The 12,954-nt window shown below is 32.5% G+C and overlaps 1 protein-coding gene and 1 long non-coding RNA gene across 2 annotated transcripts in view; both read right to left on the bottom strand.

Moving 5' to 3' along the window:
- Positions 1 to 1,342: 1,342 nt before the first annotated feature.
- LOC140448273 (very long chain fatty acid elongase F-like) overlaps positions 1,343 to 12,954 on the bottom strand; it is a 35,197-nt gene continuing 23,585 nt past the window's right edge. Inside the window, exons 4-5 of the mRNA XM_072541368.1 lie at positions 10,293 to 10,535; positions 1,343 to 1,608 (exon numbers count right to left, since the gene is read on the bottom strand). Coding sequence (XP_072397469.1) covers positions 1,426 to 1,608; positions 10,293 to 10,535 — 426 coding nt within the window. The 3' untranslated portion in view covers positions 1,343 to 1,425. The remainder of the gene's footprint in view (positions 1,609 to 10,292; positions 10,536 to 12,954) is intronic.
- Positions 2,297 to 3,334, bottom strand: LOC140448272 (uncharacterized). Its single transcript, XR_011951674.1, has 2 exons — positions 2,486 to 3,334; positions 2,297 to 2,407 (listed from the first exon to the last, which is right to left on the bottom strand). It is a non-coding gene; the product is annotated as an uncharacterized lncRNA (long non-coding RNA).

Here is a 12,954-nt window from a genome sequence, read left to right as displayed (position 1 = left end):
CAAAAACGTATTTGGAATTGTTTTCAAAAATAGCTACACTTACTCACTTAGGGCAAAATTGCAAAGTGTTTAATTGGAAAGAAACAATCTCAAGTGTTTTTAGACCCACTGGTACATGGCATTTTTCTTTTAAAAATACAAAGCGCTTTTTCCTAAGAAAATGCAAAACTGGAAATATTACCATTAGAGGAGAAATTAATTACAGAATTGATTTGCAAACATTTAAAAGTGTTTTAAAGAAAGGTTGTACGATCTATATGATTGACCCCGTTATTATAGAAAGTGGTCTGCAAAAAGTAAATTCACTTAAGCTTAAAGATGTTGATAAACTTCTCACCAAGCACTTTGGAAATACTTGGAGAACCATGGAAGAACTCAAATTTTTTGAAGATATTATCTTTAATAATAATCAACTAGAGCAGCTAGCAGTTCAGGAAGGAAGTGCTGATACAGTTCCAGATACTGAAAAAATGGAGGAAGCAACTTGTGAGTTCTTTGAAGAACTTCCTTCTATTTTAGTATAATATTTATATAATATTTTGTTTCTTAAATTACATTATTCTGAAAACAAAGCTGTTTTATTTTTATGAGCTATCATAAATAAAATTACCTGTAAAACTCTCCAAGGTAACATAAATACTTATTATGTTACTTTTATTATGTTCTTGCCGAATTTTAGTATCAAAACCGGCAATATACACCTCTTAGTATCAAAACCGGCATTCTCCATCTTTTTTTCAATTTAAAAAAAAACTGTTAATAATTTAGGTAAAACTTCTTCACCATTTGCTGTTATTTGCCATTGTCTTATATATTAGACTATATTTGTTTCGATATCACCTAAAATACAGCCGTATAATTGTTTTGCGTTTTACTCAAAAGTCAAAATGATGGAGATTGCCGACTTTGTTACTAGGACCCTCAAATCTAAACTCATTTTTATGTATACACCATCTTAAATTCTTTTTTTATAAAACGTAATAATAAACATTTTTGTTCCAAATTATCTAAGTTACATATTTTATTTAAAGCATTTTTTCTACTGCGTACAAATTCTTGGTAAAATAATTTTTATGTTTTTCCACCCCTACGAGGGAGCGTTGTGAGGAAAGCGAGGGGGCAGGAATGGTAAACTTTTTTGTATAATTTTGGGGTCTTAAAGTAGACAGTCTTAGCCAAATTCAGATTGTTCGTATGATTTTTGATGGTTCAATGGCATTTTCGTCTCTCACAACTGAAATATGTCAATACACCGATTTATGTGTGACAAAAAGGTCTTGAAATAAATAAAATTTCGTTAAAAATAAGTTTATTTATACTTATAAAAAATGTTAATATAAAATATAAAACTTATTTATGTACCTACTAATTAAAAGCTAAAATAAAATTAAAAGATGTTTTTTAAACTATATTTTTTAGATACAATTATTCTTCTTTACTAACACTTACCACTTTCTTTACATATGTTTTAAAGTAAAATCTTAAGAATAAACTAACCATAAAAAGATTTTGTCCAGTCCACGTGTATAGAACATATCTCGGCATCGCTTTGCAGCCTGGAGTGATTTTTGTTAGTCCGAAATAAATCCACATCAGGTTTAGTTGTATCTGGAAAATTTATCATAGTATATAAATTGTAGGCTGCTTAAAAAAAGAGTACATCATAATTTGGTCAAAATAGGTTATGTATATAAACTTAACCCTAATAATATTTCCCTGTCCGGGTACAACGGGCATAAGTCATGTTCAGTAAAATGAAGCTCTGACACATAAAGTTTTCTTTTAATCAACATAGTAGAAGTTCTATTATTTAAACCATTTCTGGAAATAATTATATTTGAACTCATACTATTACGACTATTGAGTATTGAAGTGACTTGTATTGTAACGATAATATTTTGCCTACCATAGGGGTATTACTTTTAGGGGTAGAAGATGGGGGATAGAAATTCTTGGGGCGAAGATAGGGTAAGCAAAATAAACGCTACTTGTGCGAACGGGCACTCAGGTTTTGGCAGGAGAGCTGGGGTCGTGGATAAGTAAAAGACAAGGGGGTTTGAATTGGGGCAACTACAGAAAAATGAAATAAATGGTCATAAATCTCTTGGGACAAACAAAAACAAAACGAAACAGGAAACACCTCAAGAAATTTAATATAGGGCTCCACTTGAGGTGCCTAATTATACCTATTACAACCAGCTAATTGCAACTGGAGATATAATTATTAAACATAAAAAAATATATCTTTTTCAAATTAAACTCAATAAAAAAGGTTAGAAAAAAAATAAACAAAATGTTAACAAACAAAATTTAACATTTATTTTTGTGTCACCACAAACAGTTACAAAACATAGACAATACAAAAATATAATAATCATAGCTGCAAAATACAAAAATCCAAAAAAAACTTACATGTGCCATCTGTTTACAATTTCCAGGAGTTGAAGATACTACAAAAACTTACAAAATTTACATGTAAGCTAACCTTACTTTTAAAGAAAACAAAACAAATCAAAAATGCTAAAACGGGCTGTCATAAATTAACATTAAATTTAAAAAAACTGAACAAATAAATTGACAGCTGAAGTCAAACCATAAAATTTACTACTTTAAATGTTACAAATACTTTTAAATTTTAATGAAAGCAAATCATTACGTTTATTTAAAAAATGTCTGCTTTACTTTAAATTTACACTAAAAAAATGTTACCTGTATTTCACTATTTCGCACCTAACTTTCAAAAAAAACTTGTTACATCTCTGGACTGAAACTGCAACAGGACCAAAAAAAAACATTTCTATGCTCAGGAACGAAAATCTGGCGTGGATGGAGTTGAATCCTGGACACGAACACACGAACAAAAGGGACTGGATCTCACACTATACATTGGATCGACCATTTGAGGCCGAAGCCGGCACTGAGCACAAAACTTATGACTCTGCCTCTTAATTAGACGATTAACTGCTACTAAAATTGATTTCCATAACGTAAGACGAAGATTTCCCTGAAAAGGGACAAAAACAGAAAACTACAAATTCAAATTGAATTTGGACATGACGCTGGCCGCTAGAGATCACCGTGGCTCCAACAAAAGTGACGAAATTATCTTTAAAAATTGCTCGCATAAGTTAGAACAAACAAAGCACTTAGCGTATAAACTAAACACAACGGAAATTAAGACGTAAATTAATTTGAAAACGCAATATCGGGCAATATCGAAGAATTTGCGCCTGTGACATAAATAAACAATAAAATGAATTATTATCGGCGGCGGCGACTTAAAAAAATAACGAAAAATTATATGGGTTTTAAATTGAAGGATACGAACTAAGAAACATTGAAAAAATTCTTAGTTATTCTAATGCATATGTAAGGGGATTTCAATTAACACATATACGAGGGGACTTCAAAATAAAATGCTACAGTATAAGGCCAAATACAAAGAATGTATAAAAGGAACAGACAAAAGCACGAGGATATAAACACAGAATGGGAAGAGTGTAAAAACATCATATAAAATGCGGCCAAAGAGACCCTGGGTTTACAAAAAAAGCTCAAATCAACTGAAGGACAGTGGTTCGATGAAGAGTGTCGTAACGTAACAGAGAGAAAAAATAATCCATATCAACGACTACAATAACGACATAGAACACGAAAGGCAGAGGAGAAATATAGAATGCTAAGGAGGGAAGAGGAGAAAATACATCGCAGAAAGAAAAGAGAACACATAGAAAAAGAACCCCAAGAAATGGAAAAACTAAATAAACCATCAGAAAATTCTACCAAAAATTTAACAAAAGTAGAAAAGAATTTAAACCAAGAACAATGATGTGCAGAGACAAAGAAGGACAACCTTCTTCTCACACTTTTTCCTCTTCTGCATTATTTACACCTACTACATGGTCCTAGTGCAAATGAGTGCCAATTAGCAGTGGAAGAAAAGAAGAAAACAAGATTGAAATGGTTAAGCACGAGCAAAGAAGAGGAACAAGAAAAATACAAAGATCAAAGGAAAAAGACAGATAAATTATTTAAATGGAAAAAAAGTAAATGAAATTATGTACGACATAGAAACAGAAAATAAAAGACTCAACTCAAAACCATTGTACCAATACTTAAAACTAGATAACCGAAAACGGACAGCTAATATAGCTATAGAAGCAGAAAAATGACAGAAGTATTTCGAAAAACTATATCAAGAAACGGATAAAGAAGAGAAAAGAGAAATAATTACGTTATAAGAGAAATTATTAAGTGAAAGAGAGAATATGCAAGCTTAAAAACGGGAAAACAGCGGAAGAAGACGGAATATATGGTGCATAATTTATAAAATACGGTGGAAAGGCACTATACAGACAGATTGATGAACTAATACAGAACAAACGGAGCAAAGAAATAATGCTCGAAGAATGGAAGAGAGGAATTATAGTGACAATCCCAAAACAAGGAGACTATAGAAGATGAAAAAACTACCGAGCAATTAATTTACCGAATGTAGCATACAAAGTAATTATTCTTATTCTTGATGTGCCTATCCGTTACGAATGTTGGCGATCATCAGGGCAATCTTTATCTTATCTGCAGCAGCCCGGAAAAGCTGCACAGATGTTGTATTGAACCAGATTCTGAGGTTCTTTAATCAAGATGTTCTTCTTCTTCTTGGACCTCGTTTTGTAAATATTTTTCCTTGCAGGATGGCTTAAAGGAGAGCATACCTGGATTCATTTCTCATAATATGTCCAAAGAACTGGAACTTTCGAGATTTGATGGTGGTCAGTATATCTCGGTTCTTATTCATTCTTCTGAGGACCTCCCCATTTGTGACTCGGTCAGTCCACGGGATCTTAAGCATTCTCCGATATAGCCACATCTCAAATGCTTCCAGTTTTCTGCACATATCTTCGTTCAAGATCCACGATTCAATACCATAAAATAGGACAGACAAGACGTAGCATCGCAGCATTCTTACTTTTGTATCAAGAGTGAGGTTGTGACTCTTTAAGAAGGCTCCCATCCGATTGAAGGTGGATCTAGCTTTTCCGATGCGTGCTCTAATCTCCTGGTTGTTGGTTCATTCTTCATTTATTATGGTGCCAAGGTAGTTATCGTGCGTCACTTTGTCTACAGGGGATTAGTTGACGTAGAGTTGACCTTGTGTTTTCCTTTTCTTTCTAATGATCATAAACTATGTCTTCTTAACGTTTATATTGGCGACTGTAATACATGATTTTATTCATAAGAACTTGTAGGTCTTCTAAGTTGTCCGCAAATACTATGGTGTCATCTGCATATCTGATGTTGTTTAGCCGGTAACCATTTAGTAGAATACTTATTTCATTTTCGTGCAAAGCTTCGATAAATATTCTTTCAGAGTACAGATTGAAGATTAGAGATGACAAAATATAGCCTTACCTCACTCCACTCATGATTTTCACATAGTCAGTGTGTTCACCTTTAACTCTAAGATTTGCTGTCTGATTCCAGTAAAGATTTCTAATTATTTTCAGTTTTTGGTTGTTAATTCCTGTTTCTTTTAGTATTTGCATCATCTTGGCTTGCTGTACTCGAGCAAACGCTTTCTCGTAATCAAGCAGATATGCGTATATGTCGCAGTTGACGTCTCTGCATCTCTGGAATAAGACTTGTACTGAGAACAAAGCCTCTTTATTACCAACAGCATTTGTGAACCCAAACTGGTTGGGGAAAATTTCACTTTCACTCAGCTTGTAGATTCTCTTATGCATTTTTTTATAAACAATTTTAGGAGATGACTCATGAGGCTTATAGTACGGTAATCTTCGCATTTTTGTGGCTCGTGGTTTTTTTTGGAAGTGCAATAAACTCAGATTTTAACCATTCTGTTGGTATTTCTCCAGAGTTGTATATGTTGTTGAATATCTTTGCAATTATTGCTATTGATTCGTTGTCCATTAGTTTAAGTAGTTCTGCTTGTATATTATCAGAGCCTGCCTCTTTGCCATCCTTTAACTGTATTATCGAGGAGTAAACTTCCTACTGTAATGTTCTTGCTCCATCATTTACCCCTTCTTCTAGCTCGAAGGTGTTATCTTTTTGGTGTTCAAATAGTTTTTCTAGATATTCTTTCTACGTTCTTATTTTACTCTGATTGTCCAAGATGATATTTCAGTCAGAATCAGTTATATTTCCTTTCTGCCTTCGTCGTAGTCCCCCTGTGAGTTCTTTAACTTTCCTATGTACATTGTGACTATCGTACTTTGACTGCAGAGTCTCAATTTCTTCGCATCTTTTCCTTGCTTATTTTTCTTTTGCTTTTCTAATTTTCGTTCTTATTAATATATTTATGGTTTTATATTTGTGTGGGTCATTTTAGGCTTCTCTTCTCTCGTCCGTTAGTTTCAGGATCTCATCTGTCATCCATAATTTTTTCTTCATTATTTTATCTGTTTTTAAGTGTTTATCCTTTACATTTTGCACTATTTCTGCAATATATTTGATCGTTGGTTCTTCATTCGATTCGTCCCTAATTGCAGTCACTTGCTCGTTTAACCTGGCTTTGACTCTCATCCTCGTATCAAGATCTTTCAGCAGACGTAGTTCGTATGATTGTGCTTTCCTTTTCTGCACTGTTTTGAGTTTGACCCGAAATACTCCCACCAGTGGAACTTGGTCTGTCTCCAAGTCTGCTCCAGAATAAGTCTTGACAGATGTAAAGCTGTTTCGGAATCTTTTATAATATAATATCTTTTGATGTATCTTTTATAATATCTTTTAATATAATGACTGGTATAATTAGAGACAGACTAACAATATATACAGAACAAAGCATAGAGGATTATTAGTACGGTTTTAGAAAAGAAAAATCCTCGATAGACGCTATACATACGCTAAAACACGTGATAGAGAAAACATACAAGATAATAAAAAAATTTTGAATAATGTAATAGTGTATAACTGCAATAGTGTACAAACTGCTAGGCAAGTTAACGTGAATGCTCGAACTGTCCATCGAGTTCTCAAAAGGAATGAGTATCATCGTTTTAAGATACATCCAACGCAAGAACTGTTTCCGGAAGATAACTTTAGGCGGATGGAGTTTTGTGAAATTATGTTAGATAAACCAAATGAAAATGTACACTTTTTAAAAAATATTTTATTTTCTGACGAACCTTCATTTTTATTACATAAAAAACACAATCTATCCGTTGCAAGGTATTATTCTCGGAAAAATAAGTATCTCAGTGTTACAGTGCGAACGCAGCATCCACAAAAGTTAAATGTTTGGGCTGGGATGTTACGAGACCATATTGTCGGTCCATTTTTTATCGATGGAAACTTAAACGGACCTAAATATTTACAACTTTTACAGAATAAGATCATTCCGGCAGTTCGATGCCTTCCCGTTAATTTTCAGGAGGTTTATTTCCAACAGGATGGGTGTTCGGCTTACAACTCTAGAGCAACTATTGACTTCCTCAATCAAACGTTTCCTGATCCACTGATAAGTACACGTGGTACAATTAAATGGCCCGCTAGATTCTGTGACTTAGCGCCTAACGATTTCTTTTTTTGGGGTTAAAGAAAACGTTTATAGGCATCAGTTTGTAAGGGCTAGAAACCTAGTCGAATTAAGGGCAAAAATACTTCATTTTTTTGCAAGCATTACACCAGCCCTACTAAAAAATATGAGGAGAAATGTGTATGACAGATTTGGTTACTGTTTTGCACAAGGAGGTAAAATATTTGAGCCCTTAATTCCTTAATCTGCTTTCCTAATTTTTATTATGTAGTATTTTTTATGTTTAAGTTTGGAAGAATTTTATTGTTTTTTTTTATTTAAAAGTACAAACGATTCTTATTCTGATTTTTTTCTTCTTTCTTGTGTTACTGTTATAAGCTTTGTCCATAAAATTTGTACAATTTTCAGTGACAATAAAGCATATTACTTATTTACTTACTTATATATTTGTATTGCTATTAAGGCTAAAAAATAACCAAAAAATGAGTTTTAGAGTATTATAATAAATATACTCTAGAGATGGGATCGCAATAAATCTTAATTCCTATGGTCAACAAAACAATGTCTTTATCTGTATATATATATATATATATATATATATATATATATATATATATATATATATATATAATATATAGTAAACTCTTAAATATTGGGGAAATCTGCAAGAAAGACTCTAATGAGTATCAATTGTTTCGCCGAACGTTTTCGCCAAAGAGAATTAATTTATTTTCTTCAGGGCTGAAAGAGAATAAATTATAATTAGCTACCATATATTATCTATTAAAACATTATTGATCTTACCGTAACTTAGAATTGTAGAGTTAGAATATTAAAAAACTTTGCTAGTAACATAGTGGTGTTTTTTGTTACTATGTGCAAAAAAAGTTTTTTTTAGGGTTTGAAATGTATGGTAGCTATTGAACTTAACACGCAAAGGTTTACCCAAGGTTAATCGAAAAACCCAATGTAACTACATTTAAAAGGAGGTAATTCTTTGAATTGTCGGCAATAACTAAGCTTTTTGATTTTTAGAAAGTTTAAAAGTGAGGTTCTGTTTTAGCCAGAACGCATGCGCTGACAAATTCAAGTAGTTCTTATGAATCTTTATGTCGTTAAGGTTTTGTATGAAATGAAGGAAAAATTTTTACAAAAAACCTACAAATCCTACAGAAACTTTTTATTTCAAACGCTTATCCATCACCATTAGTGAATAAGATTTTGTTTAGTACTATCCATAACGAAGATACTTCACCTTCCTTCGCGACTAACAATGCTGATCCTGATGTCTTAAGTGGGAACCCAGTCTCGGATAATCCTTTCAACAAATATTTTTCATTACCATATTTCAGAGATATCACTCCGGGGTTAACAAGGATTCTGAAAAGTGTTAAAAATAGCTTTGGTAATAATAATAACAACATTAAACTTAATGTGGCTTGTAAATCAGGCCTAACAATTAATAATCTTTATTCTAAGATAAAAGATAAGACTCCCATAGATAGGCTTATTAACATTGTCTACAACATTCCATGTCTCTCTTGCAACAATTCCTACATCGGTCAAACATCTCAATTATTGAAATCACGTATTACACTACACAAAAGTGATTCTCGACTTCACCCTGACCGTTGTGCATTAGCCAAACATGTCCATTCCACTGGTCATCTCATGGACTATACGAACACTACAATTCTCTACCGTGAGAACAATAAATCTAAAAGAGAGTTCATTGAAATGTCTTATATTTTCCTTAACGATTTCTCTATTATTGTTAAGAGTGACATTAAGAATCTAAGCGATATATACCACTTCTTACTTAAATCAGATACCAAGAACAATACAACATCACAGATAACTAACTTGACTGATATATCCATTAACAACTAACCTACCTTTATAATTAATTTTCATTAACTAAGAAAGATAACATTCCCTTGCTTTTCTTAGATACATCTCAATAAGATATAATAATACATGAACAATAGAATATAATTAAATAAAGAAAATCAAAATAATATTTCCCTATACTGGGATTTAATTTCATTCGTTTTTACCAATGAACCTTAACGACATAAAGATTCATAAGAACTACTTGAATTTGTCAGCGCAGGCGTTCTGGCTAAAACAGAACCTCACTTTTAAACTTTCTAAAAATCAAAAATTTAGTTATTGCCGACAATTCAAAGAATTACCTCCCTTTAAATGTAGTTACATTGGGTTTTTCGATTAACCTTGGGTAAACCTTTGCATGTTAAGTTCAATAGCTACCATACATTTCAAACCTTAAAAAAAACTTTTTTGCACATAGTAACAAAAAACACCACTATGTTACTAGCAAAGTTTTTTAATATTCTAACTCTACAATTCTAAGTTACGGTAAGATCAATAATGTTTTAATAGATAATATATGGTAGCTAATTATAATTTATTCTCTTTCAGCCCTGAAGAAGCCAAATTAATTCTCTTTGGCGAAAACGTTCGGCGAAACAATTGATACTCATTAGAGTCTTTCTTGCAGATTTCCCCAATATTTAAGAGTTTACTATTTAACTTATCTGCAAAGATTAAATTGCTTTTCTTTTCTATATATATATATATATATATATATATATATATATATATATATATATATATATATATATATATATATATATATATATATATATATATCCTAGCGTATATCCTATATCCACTTGACGTGTGATTATTATTACTTAAAAATTAGGCAGTAAAGCAGTAAAGAGACAACTACATAAATTACAATAACCAATCATTGTCAAGAAATACTCACAATCTGTATTGATGTTAAACCCTTCTTTATTGTGACATTATTTCTCCATGTGGAATCTACAGCAGTCAATAAATAGTATATGTACATAAGAACATGTGTACCTACATTTAAAAGTCCTATCATTACTGTAGTTTCTCCGTAATTGTATCTAAAATTTACGAAAGCAGCAAAGCTTATACCCGAATGATGGTAGAGGTGAAGAAAACTTGCCTGTCTATAGCTTTTTCTTAATATAAAGAACATCTGAAAATATAATTGTTTTAGCTAATGTTAATGCAAGAGTAAGAACAAAAAAATGTAAAATGTAAAAACCACTGACGGTGACCATATTTTAGCACATCAGCAAGGGTCGCAAAAATGTGTTAATATAGCAAATAGATTATTTTATTAACGTAACTTGATGTTATATTTTTTTAAACGTCCTTCATCATCTTTGGCTCAACCACCCATGGTGGGTGTTAACCTGCTCAAGGATAAATCTTCATTCTCTCCTATTCTACGCCTTGGCTTTCCAGTTTCGTACTCCCAACATTCTTAAGTCTTCCTCCAACTGATCCTTAAATCGTGCTCTGGGTCTGCCTCTCCTTCTCACTCCATCTATTCTTTTGTTAGAAATACGTTTTGGCAGCTCCATCTCATTCATTCTCTCTATGTGACCTAACCACCGCAGCCGATTTATTTTGATGGACCTATACTCTTCCTCTGTTTGTCTCGTTCTTCGCCCTTGGAGTCTTCTATATGCCTGATTTTTTCTTTGCGTGGCTTGTGCGCGTTCTTCATCGCACCAGTCTGACCATAGTTTTTACGTTTTTGCTTTCCGATAACTTCAGTTGCCACTTCTTCCAATATAGCACTACACTGCCTCTAATAGTTGTTAATATCTTCAACTATAATATCCGTGCAGCCTTTCAGCTTGCTTTCGAGACTTTGCTCGAATCTCTTAGCTATCTCAGGGTTCTTCAACGCTTCTACTTTAAATCTTTTCTCTTTAACTCCTTTTTTTTCTTTGCATTGAAGATTCTAGCTCTTAGTTTAGCTTGTAATAGGTAATGGTCCGTGTCTATATTCGCCCCGCGTCTTGCACGTACGTCCATCACGTCGCTGAAGTGTCTTGCGTCAACCACCACATGGTCTATTTGGTTTATTGTCCCATCTGGACTTCTCCATGTTCCCTTATGTATATCTTTGTACCTGAAGCATGTGCTGGCAATCACCATGTTCATTAAAAAAGATAAGTATATTAGTCGAGTTTCGTTGTTGTATGACTCTTCATGTAAACTGTGAATTCCAATGGTTGTCCTGTATTCCCTCTCCTTACCTATTAAACGTTCTTAACGAAATATTTTTCTGAGAGTCCTACCATCTATATTTACCAGGCCATTCTTTACAGGAACATGCTCAATATACCATACTTCGAAAAATCGTCTTGTATTCCATGATAATAATAATGAATGTTCCATTTTTTTGTTAATTCTGTTTGCGTTTTTTGTAATAACTTCTTCTATAGCGTTGGGTTTCCACCGCTCTGGACTAGCTGGGATTCGGATCAACATTTTCACCAAAAAACGACAGATATTTTCACTTTACCTTCTACTGCATGAATTATTGCAAACATGAAATAAAAAATATTTTTTTGTATTGTGATTTTTATTAAGGCATACAAAAGGTATTAGTACATTTACACTAACTGTTTGGTCCTATATATTAAAGTTTTTTGTAAACCTATATATGGTTTCATAAGCAATAACTACAAACTGGAAGATTTTTTTGAAAATCCATATGTGGTTTCGCATGCATTAAACAAACCTATTTTAATAAAATGTTGACATACAAAAATACAATTTAGTTATAAAATTATGATAGACAATTAATTCCTTTTTTCATTATAACATAAAAATATACTTTCTTCATTTGATGTAGGTTTTTTTTGTACACATTTGATACTGCTAGCGATATTTTTGCCATTCTGGCACGTGTCCAATGTTGTCTTGTTTTTCTTGTTCTTTTTGTTGGTGTTAGAGTTGATACATTGGTTGACACAGGTGGAGTTCCTTGCCGAATAGACTTTGGAGTTTCTTGATGACTAGACGTTGAAGTCCCATTTTGTCCTACTGGAGGACCTCTCTTTCTTGATAGTGACTTCCCACATTTACATAAATTTTCACAACACATAGATCCAACATATGAAAAAAAATTCGTTTATACCGTTTTCTTGATCTTAGATGAATTCTGTAAAGCCCTAGCATCGAGTCTGATAAGTCCACTCCTCCCATCAGCTGAGTATAAACTTCAACAACTTGAGGGCATGGAATCTCTTTGTGCGTTTTTTTCGTTTTGGAAGTACCTACATTTTGTGTTTCACTACCAACGTAAGTTTATAACATATTTACTGGCTTATTATATCTAACCAAGTTATTAGACCTATGTTTACGTCTTTAACAAGGACAGATTTTTCTAAAATGAAACTACGTTTTTTTTCTTTAATTCTTTTTGGGATGGGATTCCTGAATTTGGAACACAGTTTAATTGAACCGTATTTAAAGGCAACAATGCATTTTTTGTAAGATAAATTTGTAATTTTGTATTGTATATCTAATAAATCAGGTATCGAAAAATATTTTATGATTAACGTTCTTCGACACTATCTCTGTCAGTCTAGTGA

This window comes from Diabrotica undecimpunctata, chromosome 8, assembly GCF_040954645.1.
Source record: "Diabrotica undecimpunctata isolate CICGRU chromosome 8, icDiaUnde3, whole genome shotgun sequence".
Lineage (NCBI taxonomy): Eukaryota > Metazoa > Arthropoda > Insecta > Coleoptera > Chrysomelidae > Diabrotica > Diabrotica undecimpunctata.
This window is presented reverse-complemented; position numbering and strand designations above follow the sequence as displayed.